Source organism: Trachurus trachurus (genome assembly GCF_905171665.1).
Source record: "Trachurus trachurus genome assembly, chromosome: 4".
NCBI lineage: Eukaryota > Metazoa > Chordata > Actinopteri > Carangiformes > Carangidae > Trachurus > Trachurus trachurus.
The window spans coordinates 32913784-32941780 of record NC_139898.1 but is presented as its reverse complement, the minus strand read 5'-3'; the positions used below and the strand labels follow the sequence as shown (position 1 = coordinate 32941780).

The following is a 27997-nucleotide window of genomic DNA, read 5'->3' as shown; positions in this document are numbered from 1 at the left end:
ACTTTCACTTTCATCCAGCGGGTGTGTCGCAGTTCATTTTCTCGTGTGAAGGTAAGGTGAACAGTCTGAATGTTTTCCTCGTTAACACCTGTCGTTACCTGAGTTCTCTGTCCTTCAACTTGTCGTTATGTTGTTGTTGTGTTGTGTTATTATAATGTTACTGTAGCTGAGTCGGAGCTGTAACTGTAAAGTCTGGACCGACAGAGCCGTGTCCGCCATGTCGTGTGGTTGTTGTCGGTAGACGCGCTGGAATAAGAGCAGAAGCAGAGTTAGTGGATGGTCAGTAGTTTGGTCTGTTACAGGACTGATGTGGACTCAGTGTGGCGGACTGATAGGTCACAGGGTTTTTAAGGCTCTAGATCACATTATGTCAAACTCCCGCGATGGATCTTTGGCCCGCGTGATAATATCAAATTACTATTAGAGCTGGTTGCACGTACCACTATACACTACAAATCCCACAATGCATTGCCAGTGCGTTGGCACCTTGTGTATGGTTGGCACATAGACTGTAGCGTTGGCACGTCTATCAGAGTCCTTGTCCAACTTGTTTTGTTTGTTTGTTTTATTATGGATCCCCATTAGTCCTCACCTTGGTAAGGACTATTCTTCCTGGGGTCCAGACACTCATATGTGACAATCAAAACATAATACAATAACTTACAGAATTAGATAAATGACAAACAACAAAATAAAACAAAATAATAAGAATAAAAAAATATTTTACAAATACAAACCAAATTTGACTTTTCAAAACCTTAAAAAAATGTGAGTTCTTTACTAATAATGGCCTCTTTTATTTTCTTTTTGAATCTCCATTTATTTTCAATGTTGGTCATATATGGTGGGAGCCTATTCCAATATGTCACTGCTCTGTACATTACAGTTCTCCTACTTACTACTTGTTCATCAGCATATTGATGATATTGTGTGATTCTATCTCTGAAACAAGATGTCTGCTCTTGGTGAATTTTTGACACAGATATAATATTTGCCTGACTAGTTTGTAAATGCACTTGTTTGCAATAAAGAGAAGGAAAAAAAACAACTTGTTCATCAGCACCAGCAACCTAGCAGCATGTGTCTGCAGACCCGGAGACCTGCAGTCAGTCCCCCTTCTTGCTGCGAAATGACTGATATGACTGAAGGCACGAGTGTAAGTCTGCACGTGTCGGCAAGGCCCCATGAGTTGACAGCATAAGTAGCTAAAAAAATATATTAATGATAGTCAAAGTTCTTGATATTGGTTAAAGCAGAAGTAAGTGATATATTTGTGTTAATATAAGTCTTAGGGTGTATTCACACCTGCAGTGTTAGTGCGCACTAAATCTGGTGCGCACTAAATTTGGTCCAGTTTGGGTTGGTGTGAAAGCACATCGCACTCTAATGCGCACCAAAACTAGTGCGGCCTGAGGAGGTGGTCTCGGTTCGGCTCCAGCCGAACTCTGGTGCGTACTAGTTTAGGTGTGAAAGCAACCGCACTCTGGTGCGAGCCAACTGCCAGGCCAACTCAACACGTTTGAGCTAAAAGGGCTCCCGTAGTCGCTGACAACGGGTTAACGCAGCGGGGAGACCGCCCGGTGCTCCGGTCCTCCTCCGGTCCTACGCAGCTCTGTCCCCACAAACGAAGCAGCAGCAGCAGGGCAGCCGGTTGGTGTGTGTCCGCTGAGTCCGCTCAGACACCGGACAGGTCGGCGTCCGTCCTTCGGGTCCGCGGAGCAGCTGATTACCGAGCTGCAGCAGCAGAGGTCCGCCGTGTTTAATGTTTAACCGGGAACTAACGGGACCGAGCTGGGTGAACGCAACCGGAAACCAGCCGGAAGTACCAAACAGAGTTATACATGCAAACAATATAGAAATAAATGACCAGAGCTACTAACAACCGGCTCTACTTGAGTCTCCATCATAAAAGTTTTATCAATCAGCGCTTCCAGATTCCAGCCGGTAGTCATGGAGACGTGACGTTCTCCAAGTTTGGTCCCGAGTGACAAAAAGCAGGTGTGAACGCAACCGCACTAACTGAAAAATGAAACAATGTATCATTTTAACATTTGGTGCGCACCAGGGTGCGCACTAAACAGATGTGAATACACCCTTAAATAGTTATATCTTCCGACAGCAATCACTTACATAGAGTGTTTGGTCTGAAACACGGGTCTGTCAGTCACTCTGCTCTGCTCTGAGCCCAGGAGAAAACTTTTCTCGTATCCTACAAGTTTTATCCAATGAGGATAGAGAACGGCATAAAGGGCTGTGTGTGCAGCCAAGGGACGCAGTGAATGTGGTGACGTAGGGACGAGGACTGTTATGGTGCGTTCAAGGCAGCCCGTAACTCGTGTTTTTCCGACCTGTGAAGTCGTACCAGTTCGATCTGGTACGAGTTCACGGGTCAGAAGTTACGAGTGGCCGTTATAGTGACTTTCACAGGTAAAACAGGTCGGAAAAACACGAGTGGGTTGCCTGGAACGCTACAAAGTCGTAAGTTGTGACTTGAAGCTGTAATTTACGGAATGCAGCATTAGCCAAAACGACCGGATCGCTTACTTCTGCTTTAATGGTTAATCACGTGCATCCCTAATTTAGAAATGACTATGTAAAGCTGCAGATAGAGCCATTAGAAATGAATGCAACTGATTAATGATGTTTTATAATATAACTTACAGGCTTTGTTAGTTTTAGGTTCAATATGTGCAAAAAAGTCATTTCAGTAAGTTCTCAATAAACAACCAGTCTGGCCCTCTACTTGTACCAATTTTTTAAATTTAAATTGGCGTATCAAAAAAAGGAAAAACCACACGCACATCCGTGCCAAAATCTTTGGGCAGGTGCTGAGCCGGTGACGTACAAAGATAAAAAAGAAAATAGAACGGCTCGCACACCACAGGGCCCCAAAATGCAGTCCATTTATTCACAGGAGATAATGTTTAACGTTTCGAGCAAAAACCGCTCTTCGTCAGACATGAGTCATGACATGACATTTAAATTGGCTCCTGCTTCAACAGCTACAGTCTATTGATGAACATTAGTCTGATCAACACTCAAATGACTGTATTGATTATTGATTTTCCAGTGTTGATCAGTGTTCAGTAACAGGTTCTTCACAGTAGTGAGTATATTTAGTGCAGTACAGTTGTGAGGTACTTGTACTTTACTTGAGTATTATATAGCATACTGCAGCTCATGTACCTGACAGGTGAAGCTACTTTCCAGCTGCAGGTTGTAGATGTAAAAACACCGGATGAGCTCAGAAACACATGATTAAAGATGAAACCACAGCATGTTTGTCCTGTGACTCTGTAGGTTACATCAGCTCACTGACTCATGTCTGTGTTTACACAGCAAACACTCTCTGGGTTAATCATTGGACACAAAACATCAATATTGTTGTGGAAAATATTTTAGAGCTGCAAGAGTTCAATCAACATTTTCAAGCAGAAAATGTCAGTTTTCAGCCTGAAAAACTGAAGATTTCCTTGTTTTCTCTGTTTGATTTGACTGTAAACTGAATATTTTTGTCTCTTTGATTGTTGCTGTGACAAAACGAGGCATTTGAAGACGTGGCCTCAGACTGAGAGGAACTTGAACGCATCATTTGTCTGTATTTTGTGACATTTGATGGAGCAGACGATGAATGGATGGACAAAGACAATAAGTGTCAGTGGCAGCTGGAGAGTGTTTTTCTCTCTTTGAATTTCCAGTGTGAGTGAAATGACTGAATGTTGTGATAGTGGAGCTGTGAGGTGAAATAAGTCTTGGCCCAGTTGTTGTGTGTGTAATAATCAACTGTAGCTTGTTTGATCCAGTGGTTTTCTACAGGGACGCTGTCCACACAGAGACTGTGTCACATCAACTCAGTGGATCTCAGTCCTTGTGTGTGTCAGTGGATGGAAACAGTGGTCCATGGATCATGTTGCTGGGCTGCAGCTTCATGACGCCATCTAGTGGACTGATAGTAGAAGTACAGCAGCTGATGGCAGCTTCCTCTTCCTCACTGCTGTGTGACTGCATTCAACTGACACTGATATAGTCTGGGGCCGTTGACTCGCTGTTTTTGTAGTAAACAGATCCAGGGCGAGAGAGACAGACCTTTCCTTCAAAATAAAAGCACCAAGCTAATAAAATGCGGTAAAAATCTTTAATTTAAGGAATATAATTTACAAGAAAGTCCCAGAGCCATTAAGTTAACATTTTGCTTTTATTGTATTACAAGTTCATGTTTATTTTATAAGTTTTATTTTGGTGAATCTGGTGATTTCGGTATCCGCTACAGACAAGAACCAGAATGCAGACTAATTCGGAGGTAACAGACACCAGGCTCTTCGCTTGTCTGAAGAGCCTGGTGATGCGAGGCTAACACTGATATGAAGCAGAGAAGAAGAGCCAATCAGTGGAGGAGCAGCTGGAGACATGATGGACATGTGAGCTGATGTGCAGATGAATGATGTGTGTTTCCTCTGCAGGTGAAGCTACAAAGTGTGTGTGAGCTGATGTGGATGTGACCTCAGCAGCATGGATCAGTGTGAGGACAGAGAGGAGGGAGCCCCTCCCTCTAAAACCAAAAGCCACACCACAGGTCAAAGGTCAGAATTAAAACTGTCAGACTTTTTCTCTTTGAAAGTTAGTTGTTGTGTTTATTAAAAGATTGAAGATATTTGTCATCAGTTTTTCTCCAACATGCACATTTATCATCAGTTGTGTTGTTGTTTCAGGATCCAGCAGCAGAGACCAGACTCTCCTGAACCCAGCTGTCTGTCTTTAAAGAGCAACAAATCAAAGGGCTTAGGTGCTGACTTTAAAGGAGGACGTGGATCAGCTGATCAGATGTAAGAGACAAAACTACATTTTAAAGCTTTTGAGTTTCTGTTGAACGTTCTTCCTGTGGAGTCAAATGTCAATGAGTCTCCATAAAATCTGAGTTATAACTCAGACACACGTTGTCCAGCTGCAGTAAAGAGTCCCTGCCTGAACATCCACATGTTAATATTCAGTGATGCTCACAGTGTAGCCCAGTAGCAACAGGAAATATGTCTTGATATTGGTTAATGGTTAATCATGTGCTTCCCTAATTAGAAATGACCAAGGAAAGCTGCAGATAGAGCCATTAGAAATGAATGCAACTGATTTTATTTATTTAAAGGTACATTGTGTAAGAATTACTCCCATCTAGCGGTGCAGTTGTAGATAGCAAGCAACTCAGTCGTATTTGTCATGCTGCATTCACGTGAAATCGGTTAGACGGCAGACGGACAACAGCCACTGCAGGTAATGGCTTAAACAAGCCTGTAAACAAGTGGTCCGTCAGCACGAGGCAAAACAATACACATGACAATATGTTGTCATGGCGTGTTTGAGTTTGACACCCCTGCTCTAAAACCACTCTGTATGGGGAACATCAGAACCAGACCACAGGTCAAAGGTCAGACTTTAAAACAGTCAGAAAGACTTTTCTCTCTAAAAGTCAGTTGTTGTGTTTATTAAAAGATTGAAGACATTTTTCATCAGTTTTTTTTCCAACATGCACATTTATCAGTTGTGTTGTTGTTTCAGGATCCAGCAGCAGAGACCAGACTCTCCTGAACCCAGCTGTCTGTCTTTAAAGAGCAACGAATCAAAGGACTGGTTCATTAACTTTAAAGGAGGACATGGATCAGCTGATCAGATGTAAGAGACAAAACAACATTTCAAAGCCTTTGAGTTTCTGTTGAACGTTCTTCCTTTGGAGTCAAATGTCAATGAGTCTCCATAAAATCTGAGTTATAACTCAGATACCTGTTGTCCAGTTGCAGTAAAGAGTCCCTGCCTGAACATCCACATGTTAATATTCAGTGATGCTCACAGTGTAGCCCAGTAGCAACAGGAAATATGTCTTGATATTGGTTAAAGCAGTACTAAAGAACTTTCAGTTTTGGTTGAGTTTGGCGGCGCCTGTGGACCAAAGCGGTAGTGTTTTGCCTGAAGGAAGACTCCATTTCCCATGAACACTAGCGTGAAGCCCTGTAAATATCCTGCATTGAAATTAACAGAAGACATCAAAACTAAGTTTCTGTTTCCAGTGGATCATTTCAAAGTGAAAACACAAACATAATCCATTGCTAAAGTGCCGTTTTGCCTGTTCCCTCCTTGTTGTGACTCGCAAAAGTGAAAGTAAAGTGAGCGCTGGGTTCCTACCATGCTCCTCAAAGCTGCTTAGTGCCAGAGAAAGAGATACAGACCCCCTCAGACCACGACAGAGGTGTCATTCAACTTGTTGTAAGTCGATGTATCATCACAAAAGTTATGAAAATATTTTATGAAGGTTGAAAAGTTACTTAGTGCTGCTTTAATGGTTAATCATGTGCTTCCCTAATTAGAAATGACCAAGGAAAGCTGCAGATAGAGCCATTAGAAATGAATGCAACTGATTTTATTTATTTATTTATTTATTTATTTAATGATCTATGTTGTTTTAAATGCAATAATGTACAGGCTTTGTTAGTTTTAGGTTCAATATGTGCAAAAAGGTCATTTCAATAAACAACCAGTCTGGCCCTCGACTTCTACCTATTTTTAAATTTTGGCCCACGGCATATTTGAGTTTGACACCCCTGATCTAAAACCACTCTGTATGGGGAACATCAGAGCCAGACCACAGGTCAAAGGTCAGAATTTAAAACAGTCAGAAAGACTTTTCTCTCTAAAAGTCAGTTGTTGTGTTTATTAAAAGATATTTTTCATCAGTTTTTCTCCAACATGCAAATTTATCAGTCTCAAACTTGGAGATAAAAAGAGGCTGGAACACATTGTCAAAGTGGCCAGTAAAATTATCGGGGTTACATTACCCGATCTGTCCATAATTTTTCACAGGAGGATAATGTCTAAGGCTCAGGACATCATTCAGTGTCCTGACCATCCTCTCCATGCCGAGTTTGAGCTCCTTCCCTCTGGCAGGAGATTTAGATTGCCAAAAGCCAAATCAAATAGACTGAAAAACTCATTCATAACACAAGCCATTACCCAACTTAATTCAAATTCTAAACAGTCATGATACACCCCACTTACTTATCTATTTATTTATTTACTTACTTATTTATTTTCGATTGTATGGAACAGCTCCCAGTTTGCCCTCTGGGATACTTGTCGTTTCACTGTTGTGTGGATGTACTCTATATGTTCTGTGTTTTTTTTTTTTTTTTTTTTTTACCTTTCTGCAACATGAATTTCCCCTAGGGGACAGTAAAGCTGAAGTTGAAGTTGAAGTTGAAGTTGAAGTTGAAGGATCAGTTGTGTTGTTGTTTCAGGATCCAGCAGCAGAGACCAGACTCTCCTGAACCCAGCTGTCTGTCTTTAAAGAGCAACGAATCAAAGGACTGGTTCATTAACTTTAAAGGAGGACGTGGATCAGCTGATCAGATGTAAGAGACAAAACTACATTTCAAAGCCTTTGAGTTTCTGTTGAACGTTCTTCCTTTGGAGTCAAATGTCAATGCTTCTCCATAAAATCTGAGTTATAACTGAGACACACGCTGCAGTAAAGAGTCCCTGCCTGAACATCCACATGTTAATATTCAGTGATGCTCACAGTGCAAACAGACCCTCACATTGACTCGGAAAAACTCCATAGAAAACCCTTTTAACAGGGAAAAATTGGAGAAACCTCAGGGTGAGCAACAGAGGAGGGATCCCTCACCCAGGACGGACAGACGTGCAATAGATGATGTTACCAGTGTTGGGAGTAAAGTGTTACAAAAGTAACGAAATTACACTAATGTATTACTATTTGCTGTAACAAGGTAATATAACGCATTGCAAATAAAATTTTGGTAATATTTTACCCGTTACAATCTAAGTAACGCACGTTACAACGCATTTTCATAAAAACGTGTGAAAACTTATGAGTCGTGGGGACTGTAGCTGTGTCCCAATTCAGGGGTTGCAGCCTTCGGAGGACCCAGCCTACGCGGTCTCCGGAGGCAACGGCTTCGGAGGCTCCTCCGTCGGCTGCATCAACGGTCGGTAAATGGGACGGTCTAGCCTTCAGAGCATTTCCTGATCTGAACGTAAACAACGGCCGAACGTAAACAACGGCCGGACATTAAACATTTAAAAGTGCCGCTTGTAACGGCTCAACCGCTCCTCCTCCTCCTCCTCTTTTTTTTTTTTTTTTTTTCAAGAAGTAGAATCAATACAAGGGCAGTTATCATTAATATACTAATAAACAAACCATTGAACAGCAGCCAGGGGGGGGGGGCTTCAGGCTATTAAGTGAATAGAGAATAAAGAGCACAAGTAATGTGTTTTCATAGCTTTCTTATTAAAAGTTGTCACACACACCTCCGCTCCTCACCTGTGCAGCCAGAGCAGAGCAGAGCAGAGCTCAGCAGCGGGCAGCCACCTCCGAGCTGGCCGCAGAGCCGGGTTACCGTGGCTACAGCACAGAGCTGCTCCGTTCGATAGCTAACGGCTAGGTTGCTAATAACAACAACGGTGCAGCAAAGCATCTTGGGATACGGGAGGCCGCGAAGGATGGTAGCGATGCATCCTCCGAATGCAGGGGAAAGGAGGACGCATTTGGAGGACCCTTCGAATTTGGACGAATTGGGACAGCCTTCGCGCAGCGCTGTGACGTAATCGGCCTTCAAATGCACCCTCCGAAGGATGCAGCCCCTGAATTGAGACACAGCTTGTGACTGCATCTGAATGTAATACTTTGTAAAGGAGGTGATAATCAGCGCAGCATTACAGGCAGTAGCAGAGTAGGATAAAACGCTTCTCACGTTTACAAAAAGAACACATAATACGAAAGGAAAACATATTTCATATCTACCGACAGGTCGGTTTGGAGCCACTACTCACACGAATGAGTTAATGCCGTGGCAAAAATTATTTCCTCACGTCTGGGTCACTCCAGCTGCTGTAGCACACTGGATGTTACAGACAAGAAAACAGACAAGAAAACAGTTTGGAACAGAGAATGTAGGAAACATGAAAATGTGATAATAAATTATTGCTCTGGAGCTTTTGCTGGTGTGCGGATTTTCGGTATGTGCGTGCTTTTACTATGTTTCCAAACATGGAAGTGTTGACAAGAGCTGATGGAGGCAGCTTCTGGTGGGAGGAAAGACAGGGAGAGCAGGCCAGCTTAATGGGAGGACTGGATGGCAGACTGGTTCATAGGAAGGGAGGGCAGGCCGGTCTAACAGCAGGGGAAAAGGGGGGGTAGGAGGGTGATGCAGGCGGCGGTTGGTGCAGAGAGATGGAGCTCCGGTGGATCTGTGGAAACACAGAGAGAGTGCGAGACACCAAGGCCAAACTACAAAGTGCAACAGATAATGATAATTCAAAATGTACTGAGAGGAGAGGAGAGGGCTCCATGTAACCAGATGTGTCCCCCAGTAGTTTAAGCCTATAGCAGCGTAGCTATTAAATGATTCAGAGCAACCTGAACCAGCCCTAACTAAAACCTCTGTCATACAGGAAGGTTTTAAGCCTGGACTTAAATGTAGTTAGAGTGTCTGCCTCTTTGACCCATGGAGGAGCAGTAATGTAAGCAGTAATGGCAAACAAACACTGCATATCTCCAAAAACAGGCAGGTTTCCAGGATGCCAAGTAGCCTAATCATTTTAATGTAACAATTGCCGATGAGAACCGGTGTCAAAAAGGAAAAAAAAAAAATCGATCACGGACTTCACGATCGATTACCATGGCAATGAACGAAGCTTCAACTTTTTTGGGTCAGGCCTAATCTGGGTCATCCCTAATCTGAACGTTGGAAAAGGACATATGCCACGTTTTTGTGCGTACGCAACCTTCATACATGAGGCCCCTGGATCTAAGCCATGATGTTTTACCAGTTGAGAGGGCTCTTGGCATACAGTGGGACACAGAAACAGACACTTTCACCTACAGCATGAAACTACAAGACAGACCGATGACAAGAAGGGGCATTTTATCCATTGTCAACTCAATCTACGACCCTCTTGGTCTTGTCTGCTAAACTCCTGCTGAAAGAGCTCTGCTCTGGGGGGTCGATTAGTCGACTAATCACTATAAATGAAGACCACTGGTCAACCAAGAAAATCTTTGGTCGGGGGCAGCCCTAGTCGCCTCTTCAGCCGTGTTGTAAACGCGGATCTCTCCCTCATAGAACACCCTTAGCTTTGCTGGAAATGGTGTTTGGAAGCGTATTTTCTTCTCTCTCAAAACTTTTTTTGCCTCTGTATATTCTTTGCGTTTTTTCAGTACGTCCGGAGCTTAATCATGGTCGAGAAACACCTTTCTCCCCTCGTACTCAAAACCTCTTTTCTGGAACGCGATTTTTATGATCTCTTTGTTTCTGAAGCTCATAAATCTCACCATTATGGATCTCGGCGGAGAATCCGGGGGGGTGGGGGGGGGGGGGGGGGGGGGCGTGACGCTAGAGCCCGGTGAGAGAGCTCACCACGGTGACGGTGGCATCACCAGCTTTTCCTGTGGAAGCGTTTCAGTGAAATCAATCATAGAGCTGGCGTTGTCCTCCGCTCCTTCCTTCACCCCATGAATCCTGATGTTTTCCCTCCTTGACCGTCCCTCCTGATCCACCAACCTGTTTTTGAACTGTCTCTGTAGCTCCAGCAGTTCAAATGTGGCGTCCTCAATGTGCTGCAGGCGCTGCTCAGCTTCCACTATCCACGTCTCAGCATTGTCGATCCTGTTATTTGTTTCCCTGAGCTCTTCCTTAATTTCCTTGAGAGTGTCCGTGTTTTCACGACGAAAATCACGTAGTTCTCGCAGTATTGTCTCCAAATTTGCCATTTCTTGAGTGGACTGTTCCACTTCTTTTTCACTGCTCGGGGTCGTCTCCCCCGACCGTGCAGCCGCTGTTAGCTCGTGTTCCTCTCCCGCTAGCTCTGATGCTAACATATATTGTTCGTCGTCTTCGTCGACGTTTAACTGGGGTTTTTGAGACTTTTTGCCCAATTTCCCTCTCGTCATTCTCTTTGCCCTTTCTGTTCAATATTTGTCACGTACTATATCTACCTACTGACACTTATCCAGGGCATCCCAAATTTAAAGCCGGGGAGAACACTCTTTACGCTGCTGCCATGTTGGAGGTGCACCCGGAAGTCCCCAGCTGTCTGTCTTTAAAGAGCAACTGGTCAAAGGACATGGGCAATAACTTTAAAGGAGGACGTGGATCAGCTGATCAGATGTAAGCCGTAACTGACAGTCAGACTCAGGTTATTGTACAAAAGAATCAGTTTGTACGACGTGTTGTTGGACCAGGTCTGAAATCAAAGTGTCTCTGTCTGTTGTGAACGTTCTCAGGGGACATATAAAGTCCATCTTGTATTATCTCTCTGTACTGATGTTCACTTGACACTGATTCCTCCACAGAGTGGACCAGGAGAGCTCAGAGGTTCCCAGTGGTCAGTCTGCCCAGCGGCATCAAACACACCTGGACTCCATATTTATGGTGAGGACATGTCCAACAGCTGCTGTTACATCTGTTGTGTTCACCATCATCTCCATGCTGCACTTTGACACCAGTGGATTGTCAGTCTGTCCAACATAGATCTGATGTTTGGCTCCGTGGTTTTAGTTTGATGCTGTCACTCATAGAGTTTCTGTTCCAGCTGCTGGAGGAGAACATGGTCACTTTTGTCAAGAACGAGCTGAAGAAGATCCACAAGACTCTGAGTCCAGATTACCCAGAATGCTCAGGGAGTCATAGGGAGGATGAGGAGGTGTTGGACGGTGAGGATGAAGAGCAGAGGAGGAGCAGCACAGAGGCATTAGTGAAGATCACAGTGAACTTCCTGAGGAGGATGAAGCAGGAGGAGCTGGTTGAGCGTCTGCAGAGCAGTAAGAGGATTTCCACAAAGATTCAACATGGTGGACAAATGAGACGTTCACTGACATCAACACATGGAGGGATACATTAATTAAAATGTTTTATTTACTTATTGATCTTTTTTCTTGTGTTTTCATTCAGAATATTTTGCTCCAGTTTGTGGACGTAAACTCAAATATTTCCTGAGGAAGAAGTTCCAGTGTGTGTTTGAGGGGATCTCTAAAGCAGGAAACCCAACCCTCCTGAACCAGATCTACACAGAACTCTACATCACAGAGGGAGGGGCTGGAGGGGCCAATGATGAACATGAGGTCAGACAGATTGAAACAGCGTCCAGGAAACCAGACAGACCAGAAACAACCATCAGACAAGAAGACATCTTTAAAGCCCCACCTGGAAGAGACCGACCAATCAGAAGAGTGATGACAAAGGGAGTGGCTGGCATTGGGAAAACAGTCTTAACACAGAAGTTCACTCTGGACTGGGCTGAAGACAAAGCCAATCAGGACATACATTTCACTTTTCCATTCACTTTCAGAGAGCTGAATGTGCTGAAAGAGAAAAGGTTCAGCTTGGTGGAACTTGTTCATCACTTCTTCTCTGAAACCAAAGAAGCAGGAATCAGCAGGTTTGATCAGTTCCAGGTCGTCTTCATATTTGACGGTCTGGACGAGTGTCGACTTCCTCTGGACTTCCACAACACTGAGATCCTGACTGATGTGTCAGAGTCCACCTCAGTGGACGTGCTGCTGACCAACCTCATCAGGGGGAAACTGCTTCCCTCTGCTCGCCTCTGGATAACTACACGACCTGCAGCAGCCAATCAGATCCCTCCTCAGTGTGTTGACATGGTGACAGAGGTCAGAGGGTTCACTGACCCACAGAAGGAGGAGTACTTCAGGAAGAGGTTCAGAGATGAGGAGCAGGCCAGAAAAATAATCTCCCACATCAAGACATCACGAAGCCTCCACATCATGTGCCACATCCCAATCTTCTGCTGGATCACTGCTACAGTTCTGGAGGAGCTGTTGAAGACCAGAGAGGGAGGAGAGCTGCCCAAGACCCTGACTGAGATGTACATCCACTTCCTGGTGGTTCATCTAAAACTGAAGAAGGTCAAGTATGATGGAGGAGCTGAGACAGATCCACACTGGAGTCCAGAGAGCAGGGAGATGATTAAGTCCCTGGGAAAACTGGCTTTTGAGCAGCTGCAGCAAGGAAACCTGATCTTCTATGAATCAGACCTGACAGAGTGTGGCATCGATATCAGAGCAGCCTCAGTGTACTCAGGAGTGTTCACACAGATCTTTAGAGAGGAGAGAGGCCTGTACCAGGACAAGGTGTTCTGCTTCGTCCATCTGAGTGTTCAGGAGTTTCTGGCTGCTCTTCATGTCCATCTGACCTTCATCAACTCTGGAATAATCCTGATGTCACAACAACAAACAACTTCCAAGAAGACTGAAACAGAAGTCAAATCTGCAGAGACAAACTTCTACCAGAGCGCTGTGGACAATGCCTTACAGAGTCCAAATGGACACCTGGACTTGTTCCTCCGCTTCCTCCTGGGTCTTTCAGTGAAGACCAATCAGAATCTCCTACGAGGTCTGACGAGTCAGACACGAAGTGACTCACGGTCCAATCAGAAAACAGTCCAGTACATCACGAAGAAGATTGGAGAGACTCGCTGTGCAGAGAAAAGCATCAACCTGTTCCACTGTCTGAATGAACTGAATGATCGTTCTCTAGTGGAGGAGATCCAACAGTCCCTGAGATCAGGATGTCTCTCTACAGATAAACTGTCTCCTGCTCAATGGTCGGCTCTGGTCTTCATCTTACTGTCATCAGGAGAGGATCTGGATGAGTTTGACCTGAAGAAATACTCTGCTTCAGAGGCGGCTCTTCTGAGGCTGCTGTCAGTAGTCAAAGCCTCTAACAAAGCTCTGTAAGTGTAGAGAGTTAGATTCATTCATCATTATATAAAAACACTTGTGTCTTTTCAACAGGATAGATAATAAACTCCTTTCTTCTTTAATTCCTCATGATCATCTCTTCAGACTGAGTGGCTGTAACCTCTCAGAGAGAAGCTGTGAAGCTCTGTCCTCAGTCCTCAGCTCCCAGTCCTCTAGTCTGAGACACCTGGACCTGAATAACAACAACCTGCAGGATTCAGGAGTCAAGGTCCTGTCTGGTGGACTGGAGAGTCAACACTGTAGACTGGAGACTCTCAGGTGAGGATCCATCCAGCTGTTTATGTGATGACACTTGAACACAGCAGCAGGTGTTGACAGAGGGTTCCTGTGTGTTGTTGTGTGTGTTCAGTCTGTCAGGATGTCTGGTCACAGAGGAAGGCTGTGCTTCATTGGAAATGTTCATGGTTTTAGTGAACGTTGAACTTAGGCCTGGGACGATAATCAATAAATCAATTAATCGCACGATAAATGAAAACTCGATAATTTTTTTGCAAGAAGTTCAACAGAGCAGATCGCACCAGACAGGAAGTCCGACACAGAATCAACATAATACACTTCCACCCCCTTACGCCCAGTTCATATAGATAATCACAACTTCATATCAACATTACGTCAGGGTCTCGGACGAGAGATTTATTGTGGAAGTTGAAAACACACAATTATTTATGACAATAAAGGACTGAAGATTATAAAAAAGTGATTTTAAATTAACTTAACAGAAACTACCTTTGAGTAGTATGTAGGATTATCGCGTGACCTCACGTGAATACGGCTGGCTCACAAGGCAGCGCTGCGCTGCCGTGACACACCTGGTGGAGATTGCCGCTGGCCAGAGGACGGAGCAAAACTGTGGCGCTGATGGACCCAGTGGTTGGCCACCCCTGCTCTAGTATAAGATAAAAATCAATATGATAACTAGGGATGGGCATTTGAAGAAATCTTTTTGATCGATCTTCGGGAAAATTAACGATCAATTATCGATTAATCGTTAATATTAATATTGATATTCATAATTAAAAACAAAATGCGTGCGGCTATGGCATGTGCCAGTAATTCAGGGTAGTCCCCGTGAAGGAAGAAGGTCAGACAACAACGTACACGGATGTCTGTGTGCTTATGCTTCAACTGTGGGGACGGTACCGGTGCCGGCATCATTTAGGTTAAAAAAAAAAGTACCGTTGCGCTGCCTGGCGCACCTGCAGCTGAGCTGGCAGAGCAGCTCTGCTGTCCCTCCCTCTTCAGCCTCGTGTTTGGCTGCACTTGTACAAAAAAAATCACAAGCAGCGTGTGTTTTATTGTTTTTACTGTGGCCAACACACCGCGGAGCGGCGCTCTGATCAGCGCGGCACAGAAAAGAGAAACAAACTATGCAGGATATTTACCTTAAGTTTAATTTTAACCGTCGTTAAACAGCTTCGGACTAATTGTGATGTTAGATAAATGACTTGTAGCTTGTAACTTACAGAGAGAGTGGAGGCTCCTTCCACACTGCTGCCGAAAACCAAACCTGCTGATCAGAGCGGGCGGAGCCGCGGGGTCACAGCTCATGTCCGCGACACAAGCGCCCCGTCATATTTAATGAATTATTTCACTCTTAAACCATGTAATAATAATAATAGGCCTATATAATAATACTTATATGGAGTTTATTGGTTGTTATGAAAAAATAAACCTGTGGTTTATTTCTCCATGACAACCTCTGCCCTCTACATGATCCCTTATAATAAATCGATAAAAAATTTCTGTGATCGATAAAATTCTCAACGATCAATAATCGATTAATCATGCCCATCCCTAATGATAACATTCAAACAACATGTGCAACCTAAACAAAGGAAGTTAGGGCAGTACAGTCACGTTGTCTTCAGGCAAATGTTTTGAGCGAAAGAGCAGGTCAAAGGTCAGAGGGCGAGGTTATATCAACTTAGGGGGTGTGGTTAGGTGTGACTGTGGTAATGCAGGCATGATGGAGTCTGATTTTAACACTGACTGTATATATACAAACAACAAAAATATACGATGAGTGAGAGATCACAGCAAATAATCAATCTATTAACTCATTGAGTGCCAACCACGTAATTTCTCGTTTTTCGTTCCCATGCGTTGAGTGCCAAAAACGTAATTTTACGTTTTTTGCTTTTTTTTTTAATTATGAAAATAGACACTTTAATACACATTATATGTAAATTTGGGGACTCTACGACGAGGAGAACTGAAATAGATGACGATCAAAGTCACATGACAGCTCATGATCTGGAAGTTTTTATCATAACTCGGCTTCTGCAAACGAGTTCTGCATGCAGATGCAGCGCAGCTGCTCTGCTCTCACCCGCGCTGCTGCTCCAGCTGCTCGAGCTGCTCGGAGCAGAAACAGGAAGCTCTCAGCCGACAGTCCGCCCGGTCTTCATCTGGAGCAACACCGTGTCCTCCCCAAAGTCCTCCCGCGGTAAAATCTGATGGTCTCTGGGCCAAAGCAGACCGGCATCACCGACCCGAACCACAGAAGGACCGCGACCACCGGCGGGACCGGTCTTCCCGAGCCGCGGTGGCCGACTGACCCTCACGTTCCGCGGGGAGAAGCTGTGACACGGCACGGTGCGTCTGTGTTATTGTTGTTTAGTGGCGCCCCCCCCCCGCCCCCGCTGGTGGTTTTGTGAATAGAACAACAAGTGTTGTATATATTTATCTTATACGAGCCCTTTGATCCAGAAATGCGAGTGTGAGAAGAGCGACAGACACAAACAGCGCACCTTTCATAAAAGACGCTCTATCTCCTTTTCTAGAAAAAAAGGAGGGATTTTGGTGAAACCCAGCCATGTTTAGCTTGACTTTTCTCAGGAACAGAGGCACGTAGAAACAAACGGTTTGTGGCCACTTGAAGCATTAAGTTAAACCTTTCAATTGAGCCACAGTATGTGTTGGTGGCAATAATATAGAATACACTGTGGCTCTACATAAAAAGTCAAAAATGGTCTAAATTGCCGGTACACTTGACTAAAACTTTGGAAAGGAGCGCGGCACTCAATGAGTTAATATATTTATACAAACTAGAACATGTTGAGTAAGAAACACTGTAAACTCTCAGGTTTGTGTTGTGAGTTTATGATTCTAAACTGTTTCCTTCATATTGAGTGAGTGTTTTCCCTTGAATTCCTCTTCAGATTGAGTGGCTGTAACCTCTCAGAGAGAAGCTGTGAAGCTCTCTCCTCAGTCCTCAGCTCCCAGTCCTCTAGTCTGAGACACCTGGACCTGAGTAACAACAACCTGCAGGACTCAGGAGTGAAGCTGCTGTCTGGTGGACTGGAGAGTCCACACTGTAGACTGGAGACTCTCAGGTGAGGATCCATCCAGCTGTTTATCTGATGACACTTGAACACAGCAGCAGGTGTTGACAGAGGGTTCCTGTGTGTTGTGTGTGTTCAGTCTGTCAGGATGTCTGATCACAAAGAGAGGCTGTGCTTCTCTGGCCTCAGCTCTGAGCTTCAACCCCTCCCATCTGAGAGAGCTGGACCTGAGCTACAACCATCCAGGAGCCTCAGGAGTGAAGCTGCTGTCTGCTGGACTGGAGGATCCAGACTGGAGACTGGACTCTCTCAGGTATGGAGAGGCTGCTGCAGCCACACACCCTGTCTGATAGAGGAGGAGGAGCTGGAACATTTTTTATGGCCCCGTTCCTGGTCACACCTGGTATTAACATCTGTCTCAGATGATCAATGCATTGATGACATCAGATCCCATCACTCAGACCATTTCCAGAGGTGGTGTAGGCCACAGTGAAGCTCCGCCCACTCCACTGACTTCCTCTGTCACAGTCTGACTCGTCCCAACACAGTTTATACTGAAGCCAAAATCTCAGAGTGTTTCAGACATGAGCTGTGATCACAGTGATGAACTACTGGGATCAGGAGTTTCTCCTCATGATAACTTCAGTGTCTCAACATGACTCACTGTGTCATATTCAGGAGAAGGGATCTCACTGATGAAAGCTGCTGTTGGCAGCTGTGCTCTGAGTCTCTCCAGATGTTTGGATCAGACCTTATTTCAGAGTATATCAGGAAACATTTCAGCTGCAGCTGGTTGAACTGCTCCTGAACCAACAGAGTGTTTGACCTGAACAGTCCCAGAGACTGTAGACACCTGTTGAGTGTGGACACACTAATAACAACACAGCAACAAGAATCAAACCATGTCCACTGCTCAGAGACATTCGTCTCCCAGCGTCTCCAACCAAGGAGGAAATAAGAGAAAGAAGGCAAGGCAAGGCAATTATATTTGTATAGCCCGTTTTTACAAACAGTTTGTCTCAAAGGGCTTTAAATGGCATCATAACAACATCCTCTGCCCTTAGACCCTCACATCGACTGAGGAAAAACTCCATAGAAAACCCTTTTAACAGAGAAGAATTGGAGAAACCTCAGGGTGAGCAACAGAGGAGAAATCCCTCACCCAGGACGGACAGACGTGCAATAGATGTTGTATACAGACAAGAAAACAGTTTATCACACAGAATGTGATGAAGACAGCTTCTGGTGGGAGGAAAGGCAGGGAGAGCAGGCCAGCATAATGGGAGGACTGGATGGCAGACTGGTTCATGGTAAGGGAGGGCAGGCCGGTTTAACAGCAGGGGGGGCGGGGGGGGGTGTTGATGCAGGCAGCGGTTGGTGCGGGGAAATGGAGCTCCGGTGGATCTGTGGAAACACAGAGAGAGTGCGAGACACCAAGTGCAACAGATAATGATAATGACAGTTCAAAAATGTGCGGAGAGGAGAGGGCTCCATGTAACCAGATGTGTCCCCCAACAGTCTAAGCCTATAGCAGCGTAGCTAAAATGGTTCAGAGCTACCTGAACCAGCCGTAACTAAAAACTCTGTCATAAAGGCAGGTCTTAAGCCTAGATTTACTGTGCGTTCACACCAAAAGCGACTTGAGCAACCGCGGCGACCAGCTGCCATTCATTTTCAATGTACGCTGGCAACGATGAGCGATGCGATTTGAGCGATGGAATGCGAGCGACAAAAGTTGACAGCCGCTCAACTTTATGCAAATGAGCAGCGGCGCTACCACAGCGACAGCCAATTGCGGTCTGGGATTCTCACAGCAGGAGAAATTGAGAGAGCCTGAATGGACACATCTGCAGCGCAGCTTGAAAGTCCCGCCCCTTTGGTCGCTTGGTGCAAGGGCCTGCTAGAGCTGGCAAGCGGCGCAATAGGAGTGACCACAAGCTATTTTATTGCTTTTGGTGTGAACGCACAGGTAAATGTAACTAGAGTATCTGCCTCTCTGACCCATGGAGAGAGCTGGTTCCACAGTAAAGGAGTCCGGTAACTGAAGGCTCTACCTCCCAGTCTGTTTTTAGAGATACTGGGAGTCACTAACAGACCTGCATTCTGGGAGCGGAGTGCTCTGGTAGGACAGTAAGGAATAACGAGTTCTTTCAAATAGGATGGAGCTTTATCATTAAGAGCTTTATAAGTCAGCAGAATGATTTTGAAGTCTATTCTAAATCCTACAGGGAGACAGTGGAGAGAAGCTAAAGTGGGGGAAATGTGCTCTCTCTTCCTCACTCCTGTCAAAACCCTCGCTGCAGCATTCTGGACCAGCTGGAGACTCTTTAGAGAGTTTTTTGGTCAAAAATGACTCCAAGGTTCCTCACAGTTGTACTCGGGGTCAGGGTGATGCCATCTAGAGTAACAATCTGATTAGAGAACGTGTCCCTGAGGTGTTTAGGTCCAAACACGATGACCTCAGTTTTATCTGAATTCAGTAGCAAGAAGTTAGAGGACATCCAGGATTTAAAGCAGAAGTAAGCGATCCGGTCGTTTTGGCTAACTTCTTTTCAGCCGATGGAGTTAGCAGTCCCTGCCCTCGTCCCTACGTCACCACATTCACACACATCCCTTGGCTGCACACACAGAGAGGACCGCCCCTTTATGCCGTTCTCTCTTGGATAAAGGTTGTAGGATACAAGGAAAGTTTTCTCCTCAGCTTACAGCAGAGCAGAGTGACTGACAGACCCGTGTTTGACCAAACACTCTATATAAGTGATTGCCGTCGGAAGATATTTAAGACTTATATTAACACAAACATTCCACTTACTTCTGCTTTAATGTCTTTCTGACCGGCTCGTGACTAGGGAAAGATTGATTTGGTTCAGTATAGAAGTGTTAACTAAGGGGAAGTAGTCTTGTCGGGACGGGATCCAGCAGACAAGTGGCTGACTTGGAGGAAGTAATTGCAGAAGTGAAGTCTGACAGGTTGATGGGGGAGAAGCTGTCCAAGTATGCGCCAAGTCTGGGAGGTGCTTCTATGGGTACTGTAATCTGTGGTCCATTACTGGCCATCTTTGTTCTAATATTCACAATCTTTTCGGTAAAGAAAGTTAGGAAATTGTTACTGCTGAGAGTCACTGCTGCTGTGCCACATGTGGAAACCTGCTCACAGCCTCATTCTTCAGCTTTCTGATGAGTTTTCTTCGAACAAACACAAGTTGTGTTCAGTGTGTGTCTCACACTGAAGTGACATCAAATGGAGAAAAGACATGATGAAGTGTTTCCTCCTCGTCTCCTCCTGCTCTGTATCATCACTAGATAAAGACTCCAGCTCCTTCTTCTCTGTGCTCAGTGTTCATCCGTACACACAAGCCTCCATGTGAACACAGTGATAAAATAGTGTGTGTGTGTGTGTGTGTGAGAGAGCCATGTAATGTCCATGTGTGCATGCTGACAGAGAACGTGCTGCTCTGACCCCCCTCCTCCTTTCAGGGTGGAGCCTGCTGGAGTCCCATGGTTGACACCAGGTCTGAGGAAGTGTAAGTGTGTTTTTACTTTGATTCATGGAAACAAAGTAGCACATTCAACCATCTTCACACTGTCACATCACTGACCTCATGAGTCTTCATCAAACTGTCAATAACTGATCACATGATCAATAACTGCAGCTGTGTCTTGTTCTCTCCATCAGATTCCTGTCAACCCACAATCGACACAAACACAGTGAACAGAAAGATCAAACTGTCTGACAACAACAGGAAGGTGACATGTGTGAAGGATGATCAGTCATATCCTGATCATCCAGACAGATTTGACTTCTGGTCTCAGCTGCTGTGTTCAACTGGTCTGACTGGTCACTGTTACTGGGAGGTCGAGTGGACAGGAAAGGTTTCTATATCAGTGAGTTACAGAGGAATCAGAAAGAAAGAGGAGAGTTATGACTGTGAGTTTGGAAGGAACGATCAGTCCTGGAGTCTGGAGTGCTCTGATGGTGGTTACTACGTCTGGCACAATAACAGATCGACAAAGATCACCTCCTCCTCTGTCTCTTACAGAGTAGCAGTGTTTGTGGACTGTCCTGCTGGCTCTCTGTCCTTCTACAGAGTCTCCTCTGACTCACTGATCCACATCTACACCTTCAACACCACCTTCACTCAACCTCTGTATGCTGGGTTTAGACTCTTCAGGTCCAGTCCTAGTTCCTCAGTGAGTCTGTGTTGAATGTATCAGAGTCCTTCTGAACATTTGTGGGTGATGATGTAGGTTAGGTAAGGTTAGGTTACTTTATTGGTCTCCACCAGGGAGAAATTTGTCGCGGAGACAGGGAACGAGTTGCATACATAAAAACACATACAGTGCAAAACGTACATCAGGTTAAAGGACTGGTGGAGTAAAAACAGACCACACTGGACAATCCCGCACATACAGCAAACTGATGTGAACGTCCACTCAGGCCAGCATTCACATGCATCCACACTGCTACACTAACTGGAATCATAAATATACATTCATATCAGCATCACATAACCTCAAACGTACATTAATCCATTCACTCAAATATATCCCTAGCTTGAGTCATAATACATTCATTTCCATATACACATATGTTCGTATACATACAGAAACATTCCTGCTCTAAAGGCATGTGTGAGCAAAAAGGCCCACAAACTTGTTTCAGTTCCACCAGTTCTCTGGAGAAATGGGCCAACAATCCATCCACGTCTGATCCAAGTTTAACAGTTTCCTGTTAGCTGCCTCAAATGTACTGTGTCCTCTGGCACTGGCCTTTTAACCATACCAAAAGTCAGATCCAAAACGACCATAAACGGCGATTCGGCGGCGTTATTCCCATGACCCGCCGGGCAGCTTCCGCGAAACCGAAAGTAAGGAAACGCTGGTCGGCTCGCCCAGCACTTCCACCATTAATTAAAATAACAAAATAACGATAGAGACAAAACAATATATTTATCGAAAATGGAGCCATTAACAAGTGTGGGTAGCGTAGATTTATCCACATTAACGTGAGACTTTTTTATAACCAAATAGAAACTCCTCGTTGTCCCTTTAAGGTTGTGGGTTTCCCATGTTGACAGAGATGGCAAACCGGCCGTAGCTCCCGTGGCCCTCTCAGTGGCCCTCAGTTATTATTATTATCCTATATTATGGTGAGTTGTAACAAATAACTATAATAACTATAATATGTAACACAAAACCATGTGACCGTCCATGATCCTTTTTATACTATGTGTGTAATGTAAATAGTAATGTAAACAGGCGAACGTACGCACCCCCCGGCAATAGAGTCTGAACTTGTCAGAAATGTAGGAGGAGTTTGCAAGGAGAAAGGCCAGGAAAAAGGTCATAAGGTAGAACTACTCTAATGTGTGCATTCTTGCCTCCCAAGAATTGTTTATGTAGGCTTAGTGCATTGATTTTTATGACTTTCGGAAACCATTTGTTGTGTTTCTGTCAGGATGTTCGATATTGTGGTCAAAGTGTGGAAGCTGATGCACACCTAAAAAATCTTGAAAAACAGGTGCGTCGGAGCATGGGTAGGGAGTGAACAACGATATTGTGGAAATACTTTTTAAAAAACAGGTTATGTTGTTTGCTATACTTCTAACTGTGTCAGCATATTTGAGTGTGTTGATATAACACACAAATACACCAACATGTGGTGAGGGTCTTGTGATGAATTTATCTATAGCTATGATATGTGATCTTTTCTTATATTTCTTTAAGGTATATTGTGTAAGAATTCCTCCCATCTAGCGGTGCGGTTGTAGATCGCAAGCAACTCAGTCGTATTTTTCATGCTGCATTCACGTGAAATCGGTTAGATGGCAGACGGACAACAGCAGGTAACGGCTTAAACAAGCCTTTATGTAAACAAGTGGCCCGTCAGCACGAGGCAACTGTATATAGCCTATTCATGTATGTTCAAAATGTATCTGAAATTAAATAAATAAAATTCCAAATCTGAAAGTTTGTGTTGTTTCACAGTGGCATGACATACAACATTCATATAAAACAGCATTTTTGTAGCAACATAAATAGCACCAAAATAAATTACAAAAATTCAAATGAAAACAAAATGGTGGAATTCTGTAGTACCAAAATAAAATTTCAATAAAAGTGCTGACTTAAACACACAAACGAAACATTTCCATCACCATGAGTCAACAAATAAATTGTCTATATAAGTCATAATAAATCTTCTTGTCTGAACATCAACTAAATCAGATGAATTAAGTCAATCACTGTGAAACTTTTACCACAAAAATGAAACATAACTAACACAGTGGAAAGTCTGTTGAGAAAAATAAAATTATGCAGATATGTTTTTGGTGTATTGTAAGCAGCTTAATGTGAAGTCTAGAGCATATATCATGATTACTTGTACTTCATAGTGAACAGCTTTCTCTGCTTGACCTCTTTCCATTTGGCTAGTGCCTCTTCAAAAGGGAACTCTGAGCTTTTGGGCCCCAGGCTGACCTTGAGAAGCTGCTCTTGATGTTCTGATGACAGCCTGTTCCTGTGAGGGGTGAGGATGAGGTTCTGAGCAGAGAACCCTTGTTCACAGCCAGCATATGCACAGCCACGGTGGTGGCCAGCTGAGCAAGGATGGTGAGGTTGGGGAAATCTTTCAGGTGATATTTTGTCACCAATGCCCAAAGCTTCCACATGTTGTCTCTGGGGTAGTGCTATGCTCTTGTAACCAATTCAGATACCACATTTGTCGTCATCCGTCTTTTATCTCATCCCTCAGCCATTGTTAACATCACTGTCACTTTTTTCCCTGTAATTTTCCAGTAACATTTCCAAAGAAAATTACAAAAATAAAAGCTATCTGTCTTGAACAGAAGCAAAACATGGGGTGTGAACTAAATTAACAGAGAGTGCCATCCCGTGGCCAAAAACACGCAGCATTTGCTACGTCTAAAACTTAAAAAGTAAAATCATAACCCTGCGGGTGACAATTCAGATACCACATGTTTCATCATCCGTCCTTTATCTCACCCTAAACATACAGAACGACACTCATTGCACACACACACACAAAAAAGAACCACAGCCGAGTGGCGCTGATATCTGTTATATAAATGGTTTGTAAAAACTACTGAAAACAACTGATAAACATATTTACATTCTCTGTTTACATTTTCCATCACACATTCATTAGGTTAAACCCACATTAACACCGAAAACAACAAAAATTGTTGGTGGGATTTCCTGGCCGAACTCACCATCAGCCATTGTAAACATCACTGTGAGGGGAAGAAGGGAGGGGCTACAAAAACCTGGAGGACTACAGGGGCTCAGGAGGAACAAAAAGAAAGCAAAGTGCAGCAAAATGGCCTCTCACAGGTAAAAAGAAAATAAAACTATTTGACTAAGATAAAAAACCCACAAACCAAATACAACATAAATATAATAAATAGTAAAGGTGCATTTTTTAAAAACTCTGTTACACTTTGACAACTTTCTTCACCAGGGCCCACTCCTCTCGAGTTTGTTCAGCGTTGATGAGGGGATGGGTAGTCATCTGGTGGTCTTCGGCGCCCTCTGTCCATTCGTGGGTTTGCTCATGCCCATAGTGGGCAATACACAGTTCTAATTCCTCCTCTCCATAGGTCTTCAACTCTTCTTCACTCATAAAGCAGATGGGACGGAGACTCATCACACCAAACGCACACAACAGCAAGATGTTTGGAAACCTGTATGTGCATGTTACTTATCAAGCTGTCAATAAATCTGATGCACAACTACTTCAGATTAAACGTGGCTTTTGTGATTTGATGTTCACCCCTGTACATGTTGCTCTGGATGTCGCTTGCTAATGGTGTGAGGTTGGGAGAGGTCATTTCTTTGATCTTTTCCAGATCCTTGATGGCAAAACCCATGGTTGCTTTTACCAATGCTACGTCAATGTTTTCTGTTTGCATTAACTGGGATAAGGTTGTAACCATGGCATCCATCATCAGAGCAGTGATGCTGATGAACTTCAGTGCCGATCTTTTTCTTTAGGCCTTTGGATCTTTGCTGACATTCTGGGTCACTTCAGTGAATTATGTCAGCAGGCTGTCAATTGTCCTGTGCACAGTTTGAAGAGCACTGAAGTAAGATAGCCATCAAATGGAAGGCAGCTCCTTGTAGGTGAGCACTGGGTCTTCCAGCAGTTTTTGTATTTCTCTTATTTTGGGTCTTTGAGTTCTGCTATTGCCTCTGCTGCTTGAGATGTGCACAAGGCCAGGGAGTGGGCAACACAGTGCACATTCACCATATGGGGGTTGGACCGAAGCAGTATGTCTGTGCAGCCTTTGTTTCTTCCCGTTATGACTGCAGCTCCATCTGATCCCATGCTCATCACTTTGGTTAATGGGACAACCAGCTCTGACATCACTTCCTGGATGCATTTAGCAATCCCTGCACCTGTTGTATCCAGACACTCTTTATTTGCAACAAAATGAGTTCTTGGTTGAAATGATTCAGTATCAGTGATTCGGACATATACAACAAGGCGTTTGTGGTTGGTGATGTCTGTAGACTCATCTGTGAGCACAGTCACAAATGGAGATTCATTCAGTTTCTTTTTTTAGAGCTGCATGCACAGTGTCTGCTATACTGGACAGCAGTTCTGTGGCTGTTTATCGTGAACTGTAAGAAACAGCTTTTTGCTGCAGAGGTATGAGATCACCAACCTCTGCCAGAAGGTTGTGTAATGTGTAACTCGGATCCCCAGGTAAATGTAACTGATAACTAATTTTATTAGCTATGAATTAAAGCTGGGCTAATATCAGAAAACTCTAGGTACGACTACGGAGCCTGAAGTAGTAAAAGGTCAGCAGAGAACAGACAACACAAAACTGGTTAATTTGATAAATGTATTATACAAAATTATGAACAATAATTTACACTCCCTGCCTACCTAAGCCGGCTTCCTATAGGTGCACAGGTGCACATTAAAGGGGCGCCAAAATAAAAACCTTAACAGAAAGTGTCCCTTTGTGTGTGTGTGTTTCTTGAAGTATGTCTGTTCTTTTCACTACCAGGGTAGGTTTACGTGTGATCTTATCTGTATCTCAAATGAAGGAGCAGGATGATGATGGTTCCAAAGACGCCATGGCTGGCCACACCAGGCTCTTGGTCCGTTCACTATCGACTTCTGAGGTTGGCTCGCCACTGACCGCCAGGGTCAGGTTCAGATGATCTCTCTGTCATAAAAAAAACCTATCTATGCATACAGTACAGAGTGCATTAGTTACTATCGTCTCTTTTCTGTTTAAATTAGATCAACTTATCTCCATCATTCAAATGTCCAATCAAATATAACCAATTGTAAAGGATATAAATACTCTAATCACTATGTAAATGAGTAGATACACCACATAAGATAGGTCAGTTCCAATGAACAATCAATCAGTCAATCATGTACTTTCATCTCACAGCATAGAAATAAAATCATGAGGTTTCTGAAACCAGATATTTATGTTTTTAATTTTTTTAATCTATTTGTGCATCTTAATAACATTTTAATATATTCATTCTTTTAACATTGGCAATTAAAAGAACTAGCCTACCGTAAATCACCCTTATCTTTTGATAAACTCCCTCATTAAAATGACTTCTAAGTCAAGAAAACAGAGTATTAAGGCACTTTTTAGCAGTGTAAATGCTATCAAAGATCTGCTACAGTGGTGACTAGCTTAACTGAGCTAGCAGCAGAGCTAAAATCAAAACAAATTCACATTGCTAGTGATTAGCTCGATGCTAGCGCGATTAGCACGCGGCTAGCGCGATTAGCGATCTTTTATAAACATTTTCAACAACATAAAACAATCTGAATCTGTGTCTATATGATATCAAACACCAAGTATCGGGGTCACAACTCCAAATAGTTTTAAAAGAACAATATTTCACGGTGTAATGGAGCTAGCACAGTTAGCATAACACTCTGGTTAGCATTAGCATCCTTACCGGAGGTATCCTGAGGAGCTCGCAGATTCATGCGGCTCAACTCTCTCTCTCACTGCTTTCAACCTGATGGACAGACACATTTCAATACATGGTACGAGATTTTATGAATTTCTATCCCCCAGAGGATATTTCCATAACGTTACCAGTCCTTGATGCTTTCTGGCAACGTCTCCACCGGAGGAAGGGAAAAGTTTAGAAAATTCCCAGATATATGTGCGCCACCCTCTGGCGGAGTTGAGGATTGCACTCCAGTAACCTTGTGCGCCGTTACAAATGACTAAAACTTTGGCATATAAATTAATGTTGCTATATAAAAAATAAAATAATAATTCCTAGTGATCACAGCTGGTCCCCCGCTTGTCGTGCCCCACTTGTCAGAGTCCAGACCTCAACCCAACTGAACACTTGTTGGATCAGTTTGGGTGTTGATGTACATGTAGTCTCGTTTGCCAGACCCTCCTCCAGAGAAGAAGGGTTAGTAGTAATGTCATGTTTTTCATAAAGGCAAAAGATTACACATGCTTTTCATGCTTTGAATTTTTTGGGGAAAGGCCAGAATTTTTCTCCACCAAGTCTTTGCAATTGTCTGATATTTCTGGGCTATTTCTACACAATCAATCCTTCTCTTGGCGATATTTCTGGACATTACTGTGAAATCGACTGTTATTTCTGGGCTATTTCTAGACATTATGACGCAATTAACAGATATTTCTTGACATTATCACACAATTAACGGCCTGTAAATGAAAGTTTTACAGAAAAATGATTTACTACAAACCTTTTTTGAGGAGTTTATTCATCAATAATGTGTAATAATATGGTCTGAATCAAAAGGACTGTTCGTAAAGTGAAATGTAACTTTCTGATTGAACAGTTTGTTTGTTGGTCAGTCTGTTGTTGTTGTGTTTGTTGGTCAGTCGGTTGTGGTGTTTGTGTCAGGGTTCCTACAGCTTAAGCCAAGTTAAATTTA

The 27997-nt window shown here is 43.7% G+C and overlaps 1 protein-coding gene across 1 annotated transcript; it reads left to right on the top strand.

The window, feature by feature from the left end:
• Nucleotides 1–15: 15 nt before the first annotated feature.
• On the top strand, nt 16–21847 carry LOC310985282 (uncharacterized protein). Its single transcript, XM_083970841.1, has 14 exons — nt 16–51; nt 4461–4580; nt 4710–4823; nt 5548–5661; nt 7278–7391; nt 11354–11432; nt 11593–11821; nt 11952–13752; nt 13865–14038; nt 16942–17115; nt 17204–17377; nt 20542–20588; nt 20741–21322; nt 21709–21847. The coding sequence occupies exons 2-13, from the start codon at nt 4510–4512 to the stop codon at nt 21268–21270; spliced, it is 3621 nt and encodes a 1206-aa protein (XP_083826967.1). The 5' UTR covers nt 16–51; nt 4461–4509; the 3' UTR covers nt 21271–21322; nt 21709–21847.
• Nucleotides 21848–27997: the final 6150 nt, after the last annotated feature.